Genomic DNA, 21,661 nt, shown 5'->3' with positions numbered 1-21,661 from the left:
GGTGTATACAGGAGAGGAATTTCGTCCCATCAATCTCTGATTCTGTAAATGTATATAAATATTAGACAAATTAGCACTGGATGGGTCAGAATTTGATCTCAGTTACTCATGCCAATGGAAATACAGGGTGAAAATCCAGCATATGAGAAAGCAAAATCTGTCCCATGTCTGTAAAACAGTGCATCACATGAAGCTGACTGAAACCAAGGGAGTAGGAGTATAGTACGCAGTTCATAAACTAACAAGTGAATCTCAGTCTAATGGACAAAAAGAATACTGCACAGCAGGGCACTAATTGACCTCTCTCTCTCCTCTTCCTTTTAAACATAAACTTTGGGGACGAAGCCTGACCAAAACACATTTAAAAAGTGGGCACACTAATTCTTTCAACACTAGATGGCATCAGTGCCCTTGGCATTAATGCCAATGAATTATGTACTCCTGCAGTAATCATGTGCACTGTACAGAGCATTGTAATACGAGGAGACTAACATTTCCTGATGTATACTAAATCTAAGATGCTGGCTATAAACCAGTCTTCAATGGAATACAAAAGGGAAAGAGATAAAAGAGTTTAGCGGTGGGGAAATATTAACTTTTTTTTTTGCAAGTTAGAAAAAAAAGAAAGACGTTTTCATGCCTATCAAATATTTTAATTTTAAACAACAGAATATAATGTAACAATAATACAAGACAATTCATTACAACAGCATCTTCAATGAAAAGTTGCTTGAATTAAAAATACACGTAACATACATCCCCTTGTAGGAAAAAAACCTATAGCATGTGGCAGGTAAAACTAATTGGGCCCTACCTAACTACGCAGATCCGATGAAGTGAGCTGTAGCTCACGAAAGCTTATGATCAAATAAATTGGTTAGTCTCTAAGGTGCCACAAGTACTCCTTTTCTTTTTGCAAATACAGACTAACATGGCTGTTACTCTGAAACCTGTTATAACATAGTATTAGTGAGGCCATTACTGGAATGTTATGTCCAGTTCTGCTGAGCAGACTTCCAAAAAGGATGTCGAAAAATTTGAAAGAGTTCAGAAAAGAGCTGTGAGTATGACATGAAGTTTGGAAAACATGTTTTATAGCAAAAAGAAAAGGAGTACTTGTGGCACCTTAGAGACTAACCAATTTGTTTGAGCATAAGCTTTCGTGAGCTACAACTCACTTCAGCGGATGCATCCGATGAAGTGAGCTGTAGCTCACGAAAGCTTATGCTCAAATAAATTGGTTAGTCTCTAAGGTGCCACAAGTACTCCTTTTCTTTTTGCAAATACAGGCTGTTACTGTAACACGGCTGTTACTCTGAAACATGTTTTATAGCGAAAGACATAGGAGCAAAATCTTTTTAATTTACTAAGAGAAGGTTAATAGATCACAGCCTACAAGTACCTACACTGGGAAGCATTTGGTATGGCTGTCCCAGGAGCCAGCTGCTTTGGGTGGCCTCTGAGCCTGCCGCACCATCCCCTGTAGAAGTCGTGGAAAGCCACGGAATCCATGACTTTCGCGACCTCTGTGACAGACACGGAGCCCTACCGATAGTACATGCTTCTTTCATCTAGTGGTAAAAAGCATAATGAGACCTAATGGTTGGAAACTGAAGCTAGACAAATTCAGACTAGAAGTGAGGTGCGCATTTTTAACAGAGAGAGTACTAATTTAGAACATCAATAAGGAGAACCATTTTTTTAAATGTGCTATTAGGACTCTGGTTAGCATTTTCATGATCCTGCAATCATTCCATGAGTGGAATTTCACATCTGCTTTCCTTGCGTGGGGGTGGGGTGTCTATACAAGTTACTTTTGTGTGCAGTCATGGCAAGAGCGAGTCCAGATTTTTCAGCTACTGCTTTTTGCAACGGGACAATCAAAGGAAATTCTTACACTGGATTTTTGGGACCAACAAGAACAAAGCCTTGCCATGGGTGACTCAGAAATCCAGCAACAACTCTCATATAACCTACCTGATTATGAAAAAAGAGCCAAATAATATCAAACAGCATGAGGCAGCCTTTTGATATATAATGGAACTGAATTATAATAATTAAAAATTAAGAAATGACAGACTAAAGTAAATCTTCCAATAATAATCCTCCAATGGCATTTCAGGGCCCAGGCTTGCTCTTTTGAAGTTAAATGAAATGTTCCCATTGATCTGGGAGCAAGATCGGGCTCTTAATGTACTTAGTGTAAATAATCCAAAATTTATGAATTTATCTTCATGATGTTTTTAAAGCATGTATCTATATCAAGGGCTGAATGTTCAGCCTTGCCCTCACAGGGTCCCCATTTTTGTCCCTGTAGTTTTTGAATTACAAATAATTATAGGCATAATGTAGGTCATTTGGACATGTAGGTACAAAATTTACCGATGACATTAACTGCACCCACAATTTTCAGGAGCATCAAACCAGCCCAGCTTCTGAAAAGTCAGGCCCTATGTTCATGATTTCTGTATTTCACTGGGTTTTAAAAATTATTATTATTATTATTAACAACATTTTCCAGAGAAGTCAGCACACTCATGAAAAGTGCTGGACTGGTAATCCTGGAGTCTAAAGTCCTCTACTTATTCACATAGCAGCTTCTGTGCAGGCATCAGCAGTGGATGCTTCCCCGCACTGCTCCACCGATGTGCTTCACATGTGACCAGCAAGTTTCCTTCCTCAGCATCAACCCTTTCAAGCCTTGGCCTCTGTGCTGGGAATTCCAACAAAGGAGTCAGCGGTAGTTTAAGCTTCCTCCACACTGCCAACATGCCTCAATCTTTGCTGGAGGGAGCATCTCTAGCTCCGAAAGGGTAGTTGAGTCTCCCCAGAGATTCACTCTTGCCTCTGCTGTATGAAAGCCATGTTTACCAGGAACTGGACTGTGATCACTAATTCATTTCATACAGGTTACCAAACAGCCACAGGAGAGGAGTGACTTTTAGATATTACCTATTGGGGCTGGATTTCAACCAGCAATCTAGAGGTCAAGGTTTTCTTATCCCATTACCAATCCCTCCTCAAGATATGGTTCTATATGAACAGTCATGTAACGACAAAAAACATACCCACACACGTTGGCTCCTTTCCATCCCACTGAGAGTTTCCTTGACAGGTAAGTTTGGAGTTTCCTTCCAGTTCATAGCCCTCATCACAGGTCACAAAACACACTGTCTTGTATGAGATATCACCGGATGAACAATTCATTTGTCCATTTTCAGGTGCGTGAAGTTTTGGACACGTTCGAACTGCAAATGGTAAAACAATCATGTTACGTTTTCACGATAAACAAGAGGAACAACAGACTGTTTAAAGGTCACTTCTAAAACCCTTTGTCATTCAAATGGATATAGTGAAAATAACATTCTGGTAATCTGGGTTTATAAATAAAGCTAATATTTTCAAAACTGACCAGTGATTTTGGGTGCTCATGTTAAGACACCTTACAGGGGCCTAATTTTCACAGGGTGGGTGCTTACCCCTTTCTGAAAACCAGGCCTCTTTAAGATGTCACACTGGGAAATCTGGGTCCATTATCTAGTCAATGAACTTAAAGGAAGTGTAACTAAGAAGATTTGTTTAGTTAGCTCTGGGAGGAGTTGCGGAATGATGCTGAATGGGAAGACAGGGTTAGCTTTGGCTGAGAATACAGGGTATTTTTTTTTAAACTTGCTGAATTCCTAATGCTGCATCTTGACACCAATTTATTACATAACTAAAATCAACTCCAGAAGAACATGGAATTAAATGTAATCTTGTGCATCAGTCTTGTCTAGCAAATTAAGCAGTAGCACAACTGAATAGTAATAAAAAAAAGGGGGGGAAGCTGCAGTTCTCCAATCTACTGTCTTTTTAAGAGCTAGATCCTGCTTCCATGCCTTCCGTCAACTTGGATGGAGAAGGGTCAAGGCCTGAATGAGTCATGACTGCAGTGGCCTGGGTAACTTCTATGTTGTGGTTAAGAATGTTGATTTTACGAAGTGACCCCCTGCCAACGTAGGAGTCAAACTACTAGCTTTCTTTCCAAATAAGTTCAAAGTTAAGCAAACTTGGCAGCTTTCTTTCCTTTTTCCAGTAGTCTATTGCACATACTGATGAGAAAACATGCGTGTATAATTGTACATATTGACCCAACAGACTACATGTCTTCCGAAAGATAGTAAGAGAACAAAGTTAATCAGTTATCAATCAAATGAAATCCAGCTGTACCAACAGCCAGGATTACAAGTCTTGAGTAATTAAAAAAAATTAGTTCCTTTCGGATGGAGTTTGATATAAACACATCAGGAAAAAACCTGCATGATTTGTATCAACTATTGACCAAAAAACAAGGAGTGGCAACCCAGTTAGCTGCCTAACATCTAGGCATTATGACGGCCTTGTGTTCACTCAGGTCCAGAGCTCTGCCACTCCTCCCTGCCACCCCCAATTCATGTGTATGCACAGGCTTTTCTAGAATGAGAGAGATCAGGAAACTTACTTTCGACTAGAGTCACTAGACTCTTAATGAATTAAAGAAAGTGTTGCTCTTCAGACTCGTTTTGTATTATTCTTTACCTTAACTGCACTAAGAAAAACATATTACAACTCTAATGCAAATTTGTCATGCAAAGGAGAATAGGCTCCTAGGGTATTATGATTTCTACTGTGGCCTTTAATGCCACAGCTGTGGTAGTGTGTGTAGTGGGCATTGCAAACTATTAGGTCCTGGAGGCATTATGGAGGCAGCGGGAATAAATCTGGAAGCACTGGGGAAATGCTCAGCAGGTGACCACTGCTACACACCTTTACAGGTGGTAGCATGTGCCTCTTTGCACCTGTTATTAGGCCCTGCTCACCTGCAGGCATGGAAGGAATGCATGGCCATTGTTCTGTTCCTTTCAGGGTGATGGAGCTATGATTCACTATCAGCAACACTGCTAACCGTGTGTTCCAGGGTGGAAGGACCGGAACCGCGGCTACTTCTCCCACTGGTGTCCTAGGCAGGAGGGAGGGAGCTCCATTTGAAACATCATCCCAGGGAGCAGCAAAGCACGGGGATTTGCCACTGCTGAACTTCTAGCCCTCACCCCTCTAAGGGGGCACACTTGGGAAGTGGAGACCTCTGTTTCCATCCCAGTGAGTATGAGCACGAGCATACAAGATCTATTGGTCTCCAGGGCTATAGCCCACCTAACATTTGGACTTACTGCTCATACATATGCCAAAATCTGAACAAAACACTTATGTCAGTCTCCCCATGAACACTAAGCTTTTGAATAAAATGGGATCCAGACAAAACCCCAAACCAAAACCCAGCCGACAAGATTTGACAAAACTTAAATTAACTATCCCCCATCTCTAGTCTCTCTCTCTCTCTCTCTCTCACACACACACACACACAGAATGCTTAAAGGCCCAGAGACCTGATCCCACATTTCTTGAGCATCCCACTGAAGTCAGAGGGAGTACTGGGTGTGTAGGCCATGCAGGATCTAGGCTTCTCAAAGGCTAATGGATTACTTACTCTTCACAAGACCCCTGTGAGGTAGGGAAATACTGTTAGCTCCATCAGCAGATGGGGAACTGAGGCACAGGCAAGTAACTTAGCCTCTGTAAATTTACAGCAGGAATGTGTAGAAGAACCAGAAATAGAATCCAGACCTTCCAAATTGTAGCCTAGTGCCTTAACCACAAGACTATCCTCTTGACTTGAGGACTATCAATCTAGCACTTTCCACAATCACTAAAAGTTCCCATAAATGTACATTAAAATATATTCTGTTGGCCTTTATAATTTTGTTATAGTATATTTTTCTGGATTAAATGGGTGTTTTGCAGTTGGACAGTATTTAGCTTAATTCTATATTAGCTGCTGCTAACTGGAGAAGGTGCGCTGATGGGTCTAAGCATCACTTATCACAGCCATGACACATTTTAGCTAAGTAGTGCAAAAATGATAAAACATTGAATGTTTAATGTCGAAACCTAAAGCAGTGTGAAGGGATTAAAATCCTTTGGGGTCCTTTCATAATTGATGTGATAAAATACTGTTGGGATTAATGAGACAGCCCATAAACTGTGCCTTTGATCTTGCTCTCTTCTACAGCATTGTTTCTTGTATGAATGGAGAACAGCAGACACAGCGTATGCTAAGGTTGGATTTTTTTTTTATTAGGAACTTCAACACGATGTATTATGAGAGGGAAAAAAAGAAAGGATCTCCTCTAGATGCTTCAAAGAAAATTAATACCACATGAAGATAACAGCTCAAAGCAGAGGGCTAACTTCTTTTTCCATGTTAAAGCCAAATGCTTCATTAAAAGGAAAACTGTGAAACTTTGCAGAAAAAAGAAACCATCCCTCACCAAAAAACCAGAAGACAGAGTAGCTTCTCCCCTAAAAGTGTGTGTGGGGAGGGGGAGGGGGGGCGGACTCTCTACATTTTACATGCTTAAAATTGTTCCACTTCTCTGTGTGGAGACTATAATACTGTAGATGATTAGAGTGAAAACTGATCAGTCCTTCCTTTATGCTCCAGTGCAGGGGCTCTCCAGCCTTTTCATTCTGGAGGACCCCTTTGTAAGAGAGAGAGTCTCATGGAGACCTGCTCTCCCAATAATCCAATCAGCCTGCAGTTGGTTTTTCAAACTATTTCACTCTGTAGCCTGCCTAGGGGAATGACCCGGCCAAATCCCACGGATCTTGCTTCTCTGTCCCAAAGACTAGCAACATATTTTTTCCATTGCAAGCTCTCACCCGTTCCAGGGTCACTGGGAGTTGCAGAGGGACAGTAAATTCAGCAACATTCAGCATTAGACTATGCAGCAATTTGTTATGCACATTCAGGTGGGTTGCCAGGTGAGCATGTCTCAAAGAGTGACTGTTCTCTGGCTCTGTCCATTCCCCTTGTCTCCATCACGCATCCTTTCCCTAAGTGAAACCTGACCTGCATACCAGCCAGTGTGTGGCTGCAAGCTTCCTTTCTCCAAACGGGCTGTGAAAGGTGGAAGAGGAGCCTCAGTCCATAAGTGCCTGTAGGAGGTCAGAAAGGAATCCCACATCCCTTGTAGAACTGCACAACTGGTTAAGGTGTCCTGCCAGCGCACTGGTAGAACTGGAAGGTGGATACCTTCTTCTGAAACATCATGTTTTAAGCCAGAGGCAAGATGGAATTGTGATCTGATCCACTAAAGCAATATTCAAATGTAGTTATTAGGACGCCAGGAGGCCCTCTTTGGATAAATACTTTTTTTCAGCCCCTCTCTCTATTCCCAGTCGTGTCATCTTCGATCACTCCTTCTGATCATCTCCTTTCTAGTTAATATATCCTCACATTCAGCCTCCAGGAAATAGTCACTGTCCAATGGAATCACACTCAAAACTCTTCTGAGATTATACATGTGGCCTGGAACTTTCCATTTTTTTTTCATTCACATGATAAACCCAAGGATCATAAATCAGAAATTTGGAAGCAATATTCTTTGTTGAAGTTTATGCCCCCGGGGTTCCAATGCCAACGTGCATCTAATCCACCAGATGGATCCCTCATGGGTATTCTGAAACCCCCATCCTGCAAATCCTTATTTACTAACCATAACTTTATTTACAACCCTAACTTTACTCTAGCAATTCCACTAGTGTCTCGTGAATAAAGTTAGTAATCGACAGGATAGGTGTGTAAAAGAGGACAATGTGGAATGTTTACCAGGGTTTGGCTCTCTAACAGATGATACCCACTCTGCATTTCTTACTGAAGGTTTTCTTCCTCCATTTTAGTAAACCAGGAGATAAAATACTCATCATGGGGTTTTCCTTTTGAATGTTCCTTCATTTGGAATTTACTCTCAGCCAGCAAAACCAACAAATCTCAAACCATCATTAACAACTAAACAACTTGTGTCAAAAGCTTTTTCCAAAGAAATGGCTTTCATACCTCTGCATGTGGTCTCTGAACCAGACCAGAGGCCATTTGGCTGACAGAGCCGTATGCTGCTTCCCACTAGATCAAATCCTGCTTTACATCGGATTCCACAGGCAGCGTTGAAGTAGTTGTTGCAGATGTTCTGGATAAAGTAACCATTTTCAGGGGGCTGCAGCTCAGGGCAGTGGACAACTAATTAATCATACAACAACAAAAGGGTTAGAGATTCCAGAAGCATGATTTTCATTTCATTTCCCACTCAGTTAGTTTATGTCTTTAATTTGGCAGGTTTGAGTTTTTAATTTATAGCATCTATACTTTTGCGGGCATGCATATGAAACACTATAATAAACCCCACAGATGCGTGACCATCTCATTTACAGCGAAACAGTCCAAGAAGGGCTAAGGTTACACTGCCTATGTATCCTAATGTGCCTTTCATCTCTATTCATCTTCGCTGTTTGGAAAGACTTACGTTCACAAGCCTGTCCTGAAGCACGATACCCATCCTTGCAGACACAGTCCTCGATGGAGGTACTTCCAGGGGGAGAGGTGTGGTTGTCATCAGGACAAGAGATGCAAGTGCTGATACCACCAGGCGAACCTTCAGGTTTATATGTTCCTGATGGGCAAGCTATCAAATGAAAAAGACGACTTTTAGAAGAAGAAGAAAAGGCGAGACTCCATCCTTTCTGAAAGTTCACTGGACTACCAATTTTTGTAAGGATTTTTTAATGCACACTTCCTTTTTAGTGTACCTTGAGGCGTGGGGATGACCAAGTTGCGTGTTTAATTGCTGTGCTTTAGTTGCTCCCCTTCCTCCATTTATATGTCATTAATTCAAATTCAAAGCAGGACCCAGGTGTGTCTATAAAGTTATTAGTGAGTATAGGGTCTGAACCAAAGCCCACTGAACTCAGTGGAGGTCTTTCCATTGACTTCGGTGGGTTTTGGATCAATGCCATAATTTACTTTCTACATAAGGAGCCTCACTCTGGTTTTACATTTGTGTAACTCCGTTGACATTATGGAGTTATTCGTGGATTATACTTGTATAAATGAGATCCGAATCAAGCCAAAGATTTTCAAAACATGTGAAAATTAGGATCAGGCTCAATAAATAAAAATTCTTGGCATACTGAATTTGCAGAATCCAGCATCTGACTTCATGATTTAGAAGCTATGCTATATATAGGTGTGAATCATAGCACATGGAGCAATTAATCAAAACAATTACTCCCCAAAGCCTTTAAAGTAGTTTATACCCTACTCTAGAATTTTAACTCTGTGTGCGCGTGAATGTGTGTGAGAAATATTTAAGAGATGTTGTCAAGAGACAGAGAATAGACACAGAAAATATGGGCTAACAGAGGCAGAAACAGGAGACAGGATAGTCCAATTATTAGGGCATTAGTCTGGGACTTAGGAGACCAGGATTTAATTCCTTACTCTACCATAGACTACTTGTGTGACATTGGACAAGTCACTTAATCTTTCTCTCTCTCTCTGTCTCAATTCACCAATCTGTAAAATGGGGTAACAGCACTGCCCTACGTCACAAGGATGTTGTGAGAATGAATACACTAAAGATTGTGAGGCACCCACACACTACGGTAATGGGGGGCCATAAGTACCTTAGACTGCATTCCCTCTAAGATGCTGATGCCTAAGTAATTATTTCCTGAGCTATGAGACTCATGAAATTTGCAACAAGCCTAAAGAAAGCTGAAGTTCAGACAGAAGTCTGTTAGTTTAAATGCTTACTACTTATTATTCTGTTTAAACTTCTCTTATAGACTGTGGGCCAGATTCTCCATTGTCCTGCATTATGTGCAGTCATTACATCAGTGCAAAGTGGATGCAAAACATACCAGTCTGATTTAGTAGTGTTTTACAGCCCCTTTGCACTGATGTAAATGGCTGCATACGGTACAGGACAATGGAGAATCCGGCTCTGTAGCTTCCAGAGAACTGTGTCCAGAAAACTCTGTCCAATCTTAAATTCTTTAAAATGTCCTTTGTTTCCAGCACCAAATATTTCCTAGCTCTTTCAAGTATTAGAGGTCTAATTCCTGAAGGTCTCAGATTGTGACTATATCTTTCTTTTTTATTTTGACAGAATTGGACCAATTCTATATTTTGTGTGAGTTTAAAAGTAAATACTTTGACATTTGTCTTATTAAGACAAATAGATTTCTACTCTCCCCTGCCCCCCCCCACAAAGCCCATCACCATCCAGTCAGCCATATCTGGTGAATTATGCATTGAAAAATATAGTTTAGGATATTTAGAGCTTTATTTTCTTGAACATGGTCGCGTCTTGAATATTTTCCACAGATCATATTTTTTCTGTCTCTCTTTGGAAGTTCGCAGCTTCAGTTTCAAACTAGGTGATAAAATGATTGAATGGTGCAAAATATTAAGTGATGTAACACAGTGTGTTGGAAGCTGGCTTGCTGGTTCTACATTGTAGAATGGCTCTTTAAAATTCCAAATGAAAGCTCCTAAATAAGAAAGGAAGTAATTAAAGATCAAAACATTTTAGAGAGTCAATTTGTGTCTTGCTAAGGGAAGACCGGAAGGCAAATTTATTCACAACTACAGCAGGAATTCTTTTTTAAGTGACTTTTTAAAAAAACACTTGCAAAAATGCCATTTAATTACACCATATTTTTGCAGTCAGCTGCTTCTAGTCCTCTTGTGACTTCATTAAAAGTAACATGCTCTTTTATGAGAGCATAAAAATAAGTGAGAAAGTGCCAACCACTCTATATTCAGGATTCTTATTGATATTGCATAGAAATAGTTTTAATAAACATTAAACTGTTTTTTCTCCTGAATGACAAAGGATACCTGCCCAGATTAAGCTTTTAAGAAAAATGGAATCTTTATCACTGAAAGTGAACAATTTTGTAGTACAATTACCCACCACTGCGAAAGTCACTTCAATTAAACTGCCTTTACTGCAGTATTCATGGCACAGTCAACTTATTGTAATGGAAATTGCACTACTTTGTGCAATAACAACAGCAACACAACGATTCTCTTAATAGGCTTCCTGGCAGGTGCAAGTGAATAGCCCAATATCCAGATGATTTTTGTACTTTGGAGTTTTAACAGACCCAAATTTTTAACAGTGAAAGAAGTTAACCCATTGGAACAGATCATGGAGGGATGTGGTGGCTTCTCCATAAGTGGGAGTCTCTAAATCAAGACTGGAGGACTTTCTAAAAGATATGTTCTAGTCTAGTTCCAGCACATCCTTGACTGGACTCCATGCAGGATTCGCTGGGTGACGTTCTCTGGCCTGTGTTCTACAGGAGGTCAGACTAGATGCTCATAATGGTCCTTTCTGGCCTTGAATCTATAAACAACGTTCCAATCTGAATGTCTTTAAAAGGATCCTCCTCTTACAATCTCTGGACAACCCCCTTTTACACTTTGGGTGGGGGCGTGTTGTTCCAGTGACTGTTTTATTATTCTCTAATGTCTTCAGAAGGCAGCCATCTGGCCTGAGCAATTCAGGGGATGGCTTGTTAGCTGGCTCTCCCACCCAGTTTGTTTGAATGGCTGGCCAATATATCTATCTGGACAGTGACCTCCAAGTTGGTGACCTACCCTTCCCCTTAATCTTAGAGTAGAACACTCCTCCTGTGCCCCTTACTGATTCTTTCCATCCCCATTAAGCTGGAGATAAGACTTGAGAACACCAGACCACTGGGAAACCTGTTCTCCCATGATTCAGATGATGTTATCCAGTCAGGCTAAGTACGGCTACTGCTGCTTCACCTCTGGGTTCAAAGTGAATTGTGTTTTGTAGCTGGTAATTTCAGTTCAGTCCTTTGTGAAACTTCAAGGGCATCATCATGCAAACCAACACACAGCTAGTAGTTCCTGCTCAGGCGAGTCACAAAGGCGTAAAAGAAAAAGCATGGTAGCCAAGTATTTTGGGATGTCTTAGCAGAGCTGTGTGGAAGAGCTTGCCTAGTGTCTGCTGTGAGCAAGTCCTATGCCAAAGCTACCAGCGTTAGGTTTTCAGGACCTGTAAAAAAGGCATCTTAACAGAAACAGTTTATTTGCAAAAAAATTCTGACCTTTCCTTTTAAAGGAAATTTGAAGGTTCCACCATCTTGTGTGACGAGCTAGTACTTATATTTTAGAAAGAACCATTTCCTCAAAGCTAGGTTGAGTCAAAGCCCTAAGCAAATAATTTGGTTTGTTTGTAAAAAATGGCCAGGCACATGGCAAGTCTGGCTATTTTTAGCTGAGGTTTCAAAATAGAAATGGATTTTTGCCAGCACATTTGCAAGAGACTACGGACATTGTTAAGGGAGTTTCTTCCCATTGGACAAGCTAATATCACCAAGTGTCCTTATGTCTTCTTTATAAATGAAACATTTGCTACTGTGACAGGACCTATCCCACTCATATCTTGTTCCAGGTGCAGAAGTCTCACTACTATCAACAATGTCAGGATACAAGTCTCAATCTTTACAAGTCTCACCTATGAAACCACACACCGATCACAAACTTCTCTTGGTCTTAAACAGCCACCAGTCTCTAGATGAAATAACTCCATGTGTATGATTTACACTTTGTACACAAAAATCACCTCAGACCTGAGCCCAACTGCAACAAACTACACAGGAGCTTTTTTGGCAACTGGTGATGTTCTGTATTTCCACAACACCTAGCATGATGGGGTCCTGGGCCAGGACTGGGGCTCCTAGGGTTACAATAATATAAATAACAGTACATGTTTCACAAAAAGAAAAGGAGTACTTGTGGCACCTTGGAGATTAACCAATTTATTTGAGCATAAGCTTTCGTGAGCTACACCTCACTTCATCGGATGCATACTGTGGAAAATAGAGAAGAAGTTTTTATACACACAGACCATGAAAAAATGGGTATTTATCACTACAAAAGATTTTCTCTCCCCCCACCCCACCCTCCTGCTGGTAATAGCTTATCTAAAATGATCACTCTCCTTACCCACCTTGATTATCATACATTGTAAGGAGAGTGATCACTTTAGATAAGCTACTACCAGCAGGAAAGTGGGGTGGGCGGAGAGAAAACCTTTTGTAGTGATAAACACCCATTTTTTCATGGTCTGTGTGTATAAAAACATTTTCTGTATTTTCCACAGTATGCATCCGATGAAGTGAGCTGTAGCTCACGAAAGCTTATGCTCAAATAAATTGGTTAGTCTCTAAGGTGCCACAAGTACTCCTTTTCTTTTTGCAAATACAGACTAACATGGCTGTTACTCTGAAACCAGTACGTGTTTCAGTCACATACCCTTTCCCTCTGCTCCGCCTGCAACAACCTCTGTGATGGAGGTTGAGAGGAGTGGAGTGGAGGCATAGAGCATAAACTTCAGTGTTACTTGTAACAACAGTAACTCAATAAAAAATTCAGGGCCTGATTCTCATTCACTACTTTGGCAATAAAAAGGGGCCTTCAAGTAAGTGTAAGTGGGCCTTAGTGTAAATGAGAATCAGATCCTCAGTGTAATTTTTAAGCTGAAGGCATCCCTTTAACTGTAAATGGTACTGATGTAGATATAGTGCCAGACCTGGGATCTCCTTATGAATCATAGAATATCAGGGCTGGAAGGGACATCAGGAGGTCATCTAATCCAACCCCCTGTTCAAAGCAGGACTGATCCCCAGTTAAATCATCCCAGCCAGGGCTTTGTCAAGCCTGACCTTAAAAACTTCTAAGGAAGGAGATTCCACCACCTCCCTAGGTAACCCATTCCAGTGTTTCACCACCCTCCTAGTGAAAAAGTTTTTCCTAATATCCAACCTAAATCTCCCCCACTGCAACTTGAGACCATTACTCCTTGTCCTGTCATCCGCTACCACTGAGAATAGTCTAGATCCATCCTCTTTGGAACCCCCTTTCAGGTAGTTGAAAGCAGTTATCAAATCTCCCCTCATTCTTCTCTTCTGTAGACTAAACAATCCCAGTTCCCTCAGCCTCTCCTCGTAAGTCATGTGTTCCAGTCCCCTAATCATTTTTGTTGCCCTCCGCTGGACTCTCTCCAATTTTTCCATATCCTTCTTGTAGTGTGGGGCCCAAAACTGGACACAGTACTCCAGATGAGGCCTCACCAATGTCGAATAGAGGGGAACGATCACGTCCCTCGATCTGCTGGCAATGCCCCTACTTATACATCCCAAAATGCCATTGGCCTTCTTGGCTACAAGGGCACACTGTTGATTCATATCCAGCTTCTCATCCACTGTAACCCCTAGGTCCTTTTCTGCAGAACTGCTGCCTAGCCATTCGGTCCCTAGTCTGTAGCGGTGCATTATGCTATCACTACGTTACTCAGTTCAATCACTGCCCGTGTCAGGGAGTGGACTGGATAACTGAAAGGCTTCTGATGACTATAACTGCACAAGAGCAATAGAAAAGGAGAGAATTTCAGTAATGGTGAAACAATCCCTCCCCCCCATTCAAAAAAGAAAAAGAGATGTTTGCAGCGAAGCATCGAAAGGGACAAGCGAAAGAAGATACTTTTAGAAACCACACCTAAGAATTCTGCTGACATCAATTGTTTTTTCCTTTTAAAACACATTTCCTGATAATAGGACCTGTATTCCCATCACTTACATGGTACAGTCATTCTGCACAGTGCACATCACTGTAAAATTATGTGCGCCTACTCTGTCCATGTCACTGTGGCTTAATTGATAGGAATATTCCTTAGGTTATCAAGAGTACCATATCTATTGCCAATGGTGAAAACTACAGGTTAATCAAACCTTATTGATCCTGGTGTCTTCAGGTGCCAACTGGCTGGGCTGCTTCCCCTATCTTACTTCTTTATGGAAATGGTCAGCAAAATAGGTGTCTGATCTCACTGCCCCCTACTTTCTGCTCTATCAGTAGGACTGGAAACATTTCAGCTCCTGTTGGTGGTTAGCTGTTCTTTCCTTCTCCAGCAGACCAGGAGATGGTAGGCACTGGGCCACCAATGGGATTTTCTTTTCACCGCTCCCTGTAAGAAGCCACTCGAGGATTTTGATTTAATTTAATTCTCCCTATGAAACCAGGGAAGTGTATACTAGGGAAGTGTGTGGGAGGGCCCTCTCTTCCCATGACTGGGAGGAAGGAGATGCCTGTCAAGTGTCACAAAAGCTTTAGGTGTATTCAGGCAATCAGAGTTAGGAGTACTGAACAGTGTTCCTCTAGCTCTGTAACTATCTAAGGATTCTGTTACTTCTGCAGCTGTCACCCACAGCAACTAGATAGGTGAAATGATGAATATCTGCCAATTTGTGTGTGCGTGTGTACGTACATATGCCTGCATGTATGTATGTATTTAAACCCATCCTTGGGAATAACCTATTATTACAATAGCCATAGCACCATCACTGTGAAAAGAGTTATGGAAAAACATCAGCCAGACTGGCCTCTGCATTCTCCCCCTCACATATTCTTTCCTTGGATAAACAACTCCCACAAAGAAAGTCCCATATGCCTCTTATGTTCGTGAATCCCCTACATCTTGCTGATGACATTCAAGGTCAAAAATGGACTGCCTACTTTTATTCCACATCCATCTGTGGGTTTTTTCCTGGTAAAGAAATTACTAGAAAGCAACTTTGACATAGGATTGCGAGACAGAAGCATACACTTAAGTAGGCAGAATTATAGGCTAAAACACTGCCTGAACCTGAACTAGAGACAAAGAAACCTAGTAAGGTCTGCAAAAACCAAAGGGAAGACTTTAATATAAACTATCCTTCTCTGGCTGCATGCAGAGATCTGCTATAATTACTAACTTAATATTTTAAATCATCCATCTGGAACAATTTAACACGGTCAAGTGAAAATATAAAATTACATAGATTTCACAGATTTCACTGAATATTTAAGGATGCAGTATTGAGTCACTTTTTTTTACCTATGAAAAATAAAAATAGTGACAAATTAAAGCCAATTTGTAAAAGGTAACATTCCAGCATGCACAGGATAGTATGGAAGCTTGTCTGGATTTTAATGCACAAGACTATAGGGGAGAATATATCTTCTCTATTTATTAGCATCAAAGTTTTCCATTTGCATATACGAATAAAAATTGTAGATGAGTAATTTTGCTTTAAAAATTCAAATCTACTCAACTCCTGAGAGAGACAGGGCCTTATTTCCTTCTCAGTAACACCAGTGTAATTTAGCAATTTCAGTGAGTTAGTCGTGATTTACTCCAGTGTAAGAGAAGAGAATCAGATTCAGTGATTAAAAGATTAATTTAATACATTTCACATGGTTAAAATGCATAATTTCTTCAGTTAACTAAATTACATTTCGTAAGTAATCCCTATAACTAACTACTTTCCACTTTTGATGCTAATAATGGATCAAATTAAAGGCTTATCTATTAGTGGGTTTGACATCTGCTTTGCACTATCCTATAGGAACTGAGGAACTTACTAATATACACTCATCTGTCAAGAATGAACCTGAGCCATGTAGACACTGAAATGGGAATGCTCTGCATACATGATGTAGCTCCAACCACTTTTAGTTCTCGACTCCACTGCGCTGAGCTGAGAATCAGTGGGCAATGTAAAAACTCGCTTTTGCCCAAAGACCTGAATTAAAGGAATGAAATTATTTTGATCATTGCGGGTCCAAATCTGCAACCTTAATTCATTCTGGGATTCCCTACGTTACATCTGTGCAATTCCACTACCTTCAGTTGAGTTACTCCTGGTTTACACCAATGTAAGTGAGAGCAGAATCAGGCCCCTCGAGTACAACCTTTCTGTCACAAGTAGTATAATAAAACCAGTGGGACTAAGAATTACTAATATTAATTTGTGACAGCAAATAATCGTAAGAATTGCACCATCCAGCCTTATGTGAGTAGTTAGTTTGCTGTCTCACCCCAAAATTCTCCTTGTGCCTTGACATCAGCAAATTAAAGGCAAAAACTTCTAGAACAATAAATCTCACTGTCACGCCATCTGGAATGGTTCACAACCATGAATGCCAGCCTCAGGGCAAACTGCTGAAAAGCAGGGTAGAGACCTCAAACTGACTGTATGTTCTAGAATTAGATTTCACCAACCCAGTAACAAATGTGAACTCCTGAAGCACTGTAACAGTCTTACCAGGGAGTCACAGACAGTCCCCTTGGGCATTCCAGTCTATCTTGCCACCCAGACAAACTGGACTTAGTGATAGTTGGCTGCCATACACCAAAGATCATAAAAGATTTGGGTTGTTCCCAGTCTCAAGGGACCAGTCACTTACCCCAGGTCAATTTGTACCTCAGATCTCACACCAAAGATAATACTTGTAGCCAAACCTATAGTAAAACTAACTAAAGATTTTATTAAATAGGAAAAAGAAAAGAGAGTTCTTTAGAGGTTAAAGCAGGTAATATATACACACAAATGAATTACATACAGTCTATGGTTTGAAAAAGTGACAGAGTTGTAGCAATCTGTCGGCAATAAATGCCTTTTAGGGCTAACCCAGGTTGACCCTTGTGACCTCTGCTTCTGTTTCCTAACTCCAGCTCTGTGAGAGTCCAAACAGCAAGAGAAAGAAAAAATTTCCATGTCCCTATTTTATCCCTCTTCTTCCAGCATTCAAGCTCATGGGATACATGTGCTTTCTTTCACATAGCACCTTCATGGCTGTGAGAGGGCCATTAACCAAGTCTTTGTATCATAATGTTCCACAAAAGCCCATTTAATTTTGATAGTTGTTCTTAATGGGCAGTGGACCATTTCCTTCCTGATAGGGTTCACAGGTTCAGAGCAGGCATTTTTGCAGTAAAAAACCAAAACTTACATATCACCTTATTGCATGGGATACAGGCATTCCAAGTAAGATTACAACTTACAGCAACTTACAAGCATTCCATAGAGTCTAAACACCAGAACACATTCTTACAAGTCTAACATCTATGTTGAACAATACTAGCATACCAGGTGAGCTGGGCTGGTTTCCAGCTATGAATTTGTTAGTGCTCAGCTGACACTTACAGCTTTGGCAAGAACTGGCACTTGGTCTGCCAGCGTCATACTCATCATGACCTCGCTGCTAGTAAAAGTTGGCAAGTATTGTCAGGTTTAGTCTTTTTAGCTGCTCTGTTTTGAAATCATTCACATTTTAAATGGCATTTGGACATTATTTTGGACCTGACTTCCTACTTTAAACTGAGTGTACTAAGTGGAAAGCAAAACCTTCATTAGAAAGAGAATATTAATAAATTACAGTATATTATGATTTGCTAGCATTTCCATATTTACATTTGTATTCCTAGCTGTGACAAAGTCTGGCTTTAGAATTTTAGAAGCCAAATTCAGGCCCTCAGTAAGCTTAACACAGACAAGAGCAAAAGCAGTACTAAATATGGGGCCTTAGGCATATTAGCAATGGTCCCAAATACTATATTTTGTCTGCCACGCAAAATACTCTTGTCAGGGATCTGAATCATTTGCACCAGATGTGGAGCACCCAGGGCAGTGGGCATGTTTGTTAAACCACACGTACCAAACTCCCTGACCCCAAGCCTTCCCCATGACTTCTGGTGAGGACATGGCTTTCAGGCGGCATAGCTTTTGTATTTCAGCTGTGTGCCCAGGGCGCAGCCTGAGTACATGAAAATTCTAGGAAATCCCTAATATGAAGGCCTATCCCACAGGTCCTTGTTAAATAAATAAATAAAGAAACAAACAAACAATCTGCAGCCTGGCTCCCTAAAAGTGTAATGAATTAGCAGAGCTAGTAAAACTGACAGGAGATTGGCTGTGCATGTGTGCCTCAAGGACCATTTTCTACATGGCTTCTCACACCTTGTCACCCTGCTCTCCCTTCCCTTCCATTGGTCCTCGTTTTTATATTTTCATTTATGGCTTCTGTTTTTTGTCTCCTAAAAGGCCGTTTGTAGGAATGGAATTATGCTTCATCAAAATTTGAAATATTATAATGTTAGAAAAAAAATCCTTGTCATATTTTGTAACCTACCTTTCCGCACTATGGAAAATATACAGTACTGTAAAGAAAATACCACATAGGCACATACTAGGATTGCAAGAACGTGGATTTAGTTAAAGATTTGATATAGAGGAGTTGCAGAAAGATTGCAAAGGAAAACATCTAGCATGTCTATAAGTGCAAGAATCAGAAGAGGATTTATGCTACGTCCCAGCATGTGGTGCAACTCTTCAATATTTCCCGTTATACCCAGCATGTGTTTTGCATTAATTTCAGACAGAAATGAATTTGCTCACCAGTCTGTCTTTTATCATTTTTTCTTGAAATAACTCCTCATTCAGCATTATTATTAGTGACTTAAAAAGCCAGATGTATGTTACAGTCTTATTTACTATATTTACACATTACGTCCCAATAAGAGGCATTGGCTGAACTGAAACAGAAGTTTAGATAATTCCATACATAGAAGCACCCATCAACCCTTCCACGATACACAGACACCATACCAACTATCAACCGCTAACAAGTGAACTGCAGCACTTTGAATAACCCCTCCACAGATCAAACTAGTTGTCATTTTTCTCAATGCGGCTGAAATGGTAAAAATCAACTTTCAACGTATTTAAATTGTTCATCATTAAAATGCAGGTCAAGATACCCTCCCCACCACTCCCATGGTGCAGAGGGGCTAGAGTGGGGTAGATTCCCCATCTGGTTCAGAAGCAGATAGGACAGCTATAGCCCACCAAGTCCTGGTGTCCCAGGCATAAGGGGTGTGGATGGAGCTCCTTGCTCTCTAGTGATTGTGGACTGGCAGAATGGGCCCAGAGAACATTACAGCTGGTGTAAATTAGAGCAACCTAAGGGTTGCTCTAACCTATGCTAGGGATTGAACTAGCTTTTGGCTGCCCCTGGATTGAGGAGGTGGCATTAAGTCATATTTGAGCTGAGTGTAATTTGACTAGCACTAGCATGTATTTAGTTGCAGTTAGTATTATTGAAAAGCTGAAAGTGAAAACATTATTAATATTAACAATATAGGGAATACAGCCAAACCCATTTGTATTCTGTATTAATACTAATTTAAAAATCAGAAGAGTATTAATGCAGTACTTGACTTAAAAGTATAAATACTTTAATAATAAAAACACTTTGTGGAGATGACAGGTTTCAGAATAGCAGCCGTGTTAGTCTGTATCCGCAAAAAGAAAAGGAGGACTTGTGGCACCTTAGAGATTAACAAATTTATTTGAGTATAAGCTTTCCTGAGCTACAGCTCACTTAATCGGATGCATTCACTGAATTTTTCCACTGAGTGCATCCGATGAAGTGAGCTGTAGCTCAGGAAAGCTTATACTCAAATAAATTTGTTAATCTCTAAGGTGCCACAAGTCCTCCTTTTCTTTTTGTGGAGATGTAGAACCTCTAATCAGGATGTAAAAGAGTTTGAAAAACATTAAGACTCACAATCCCACTGGGTGAGGAAAATAAATATTATTATAGCCATGTTATAGCTAGGTATACTGAGGCACAGATAAAATAAGGTAAGTGTGTTGTTTGCCAGGAGCTAGGATTCACGTTGTGATGGAGAGACTGCCGAAACTCATCAAGCCCTCGGATCGCTACCCCTTCCTGCTTCTCCAAGTGGGCGCCAATGATACTGCCAAGAATGACCTTGAGCGGATCACTGCAGACTACGTAGCTCTGGGAAGAAGGATAAAGGAGTTTGAGGAGCAAGTGGTGTTCTCATCCATCCTCCCTGTGGAAGGAAAAGGCCCAGGTAGAGACTGTCAAATCGTGGAAGTCAATGAATGGGTATGCAGGTGGTGTCGGAGAAAAGGCTTTGGATTCTTTGACCATGGCATGGTGTTCCAAGAAGAAGGATTGCTTGGCAGAGCTGGGCTCCACCTAACTAAGAGAGGGAAGAGCATCTTCGCAAGCAGGCTGGCTAACCTAGTGAGGAGGGCTTTAAACTAGGTTCACCGGGGGAAGGAGACCAAAGCCCTGAGGTAAGTGGGGAAGTGGGATACCAGGAGGAAGCCTCACCAATGCTGAATTGAGGGGAAAGATCATGTCCCTCGATCTGCTGGCAATGCTCCTACTTATACAGCCCAAAATGCTGTTAGCCTTCTTGGCAACAAGGGCATACTGTTGACTCATATCCAGCTTCTCGTCGACTGTAACCCCTAGCAGAACTGCTGCCTAGCCACTCGGTCCCTAGTCTGTAGCAGTGCATGGGATTCTTCCGTCCTAAGTGCAGGACTCTGCACTTCTCCTTGTTGAACCTCATCAGATTTATTTTGGCCCAATCCTCTAATTTTGGGCCCCACATTACAAGAAGGATGTGGAAAAATTGAAAAGAGTCCAGCGGAGGGCAACAAAATGATTAGGGGGCTGGAGCACATGATTTATAAGAAGAGGCTGAGGGAGCTGGGATTATTTAGTCTGCAGAAGAGAAGAATGAGGGGGGATTTGATAGCTGCTTTCAACTACCTGAAGGGAGGTTCCAAAGAAGATGGATCTAGACTGTTCTCAGTGGTAGCAAATGACAGAACAAGGAGTAACGGTCTCAAGTTGCAGTGGGGGAGGTTTAGGTTGGATATTAAAAAAAAAACGTTTTCACAAGGAGCGTGGAGAAGCACTGGAATGGGTTACCTAGAGAGGTGGTAGAATCTCCTTTCTTAGAGGTTTTTAAGGTTAGGCTTGACAAAGCCCTAGCTGTGATGATTTAGTTGGGGATTGGTCCTGCTTTGAGCAGGGGCTTGGACTAGATGACCTCCTGAGGTC

General features: G+C 41.0%; 1 protein-coding gene across 1 annotated transcript in view; it reads right to left on the bottom strand.

Moving 5' to 3' along the window:
- The window catches only part of SVEP1 (sushi, von Willebrand factor type A, EGF and pentraxin domain containing 1), a 150,045-nt gene that overhangs the window by 106,407 nt on the left and 21,977 nt on the right, over window positions 1-21,661 (bottom strand). Inside the window, exons 3-5 of the mRNA XM_077816485.1 lie at window positions 8,379-8,537; window positions 7,916-8,095; window positions 3,069-3,248 (exon numbers count right to left, since the gene is read on the bottom strand). Of these exons, the coding sequence (XP_077672611.1) occupies window positions 3,069-3,248; window positions 7,916-8,095; window positions 8,379-8,537 (519 nt within the window). The remainder of the gene's footprint in view (window positions 1-3,068; window positions 3,249-7,915; window positions 8,096-8,378; window positions 8,538-21,661) is intronic.

The sequence above is a fragment of the Eretmochelys imbricata genome, chromosome 5, assembly GCF_965152235.1.
Source record: "Eretmochelys imbricata isolate rEreImb1 chromosome 5, rEreImb1.hap1, whole genome shotgun sequence".
In the NCBI taxonomy this organism is placed as follows: Eukaryota; Metazoa; Chordata; order Testudines; family Cheloniidae; genus Eretmochelys; species Eretmochelys imbricata.
This window is presented reverse-complemented; position numbering and strand designations above follow the sequence as displayed.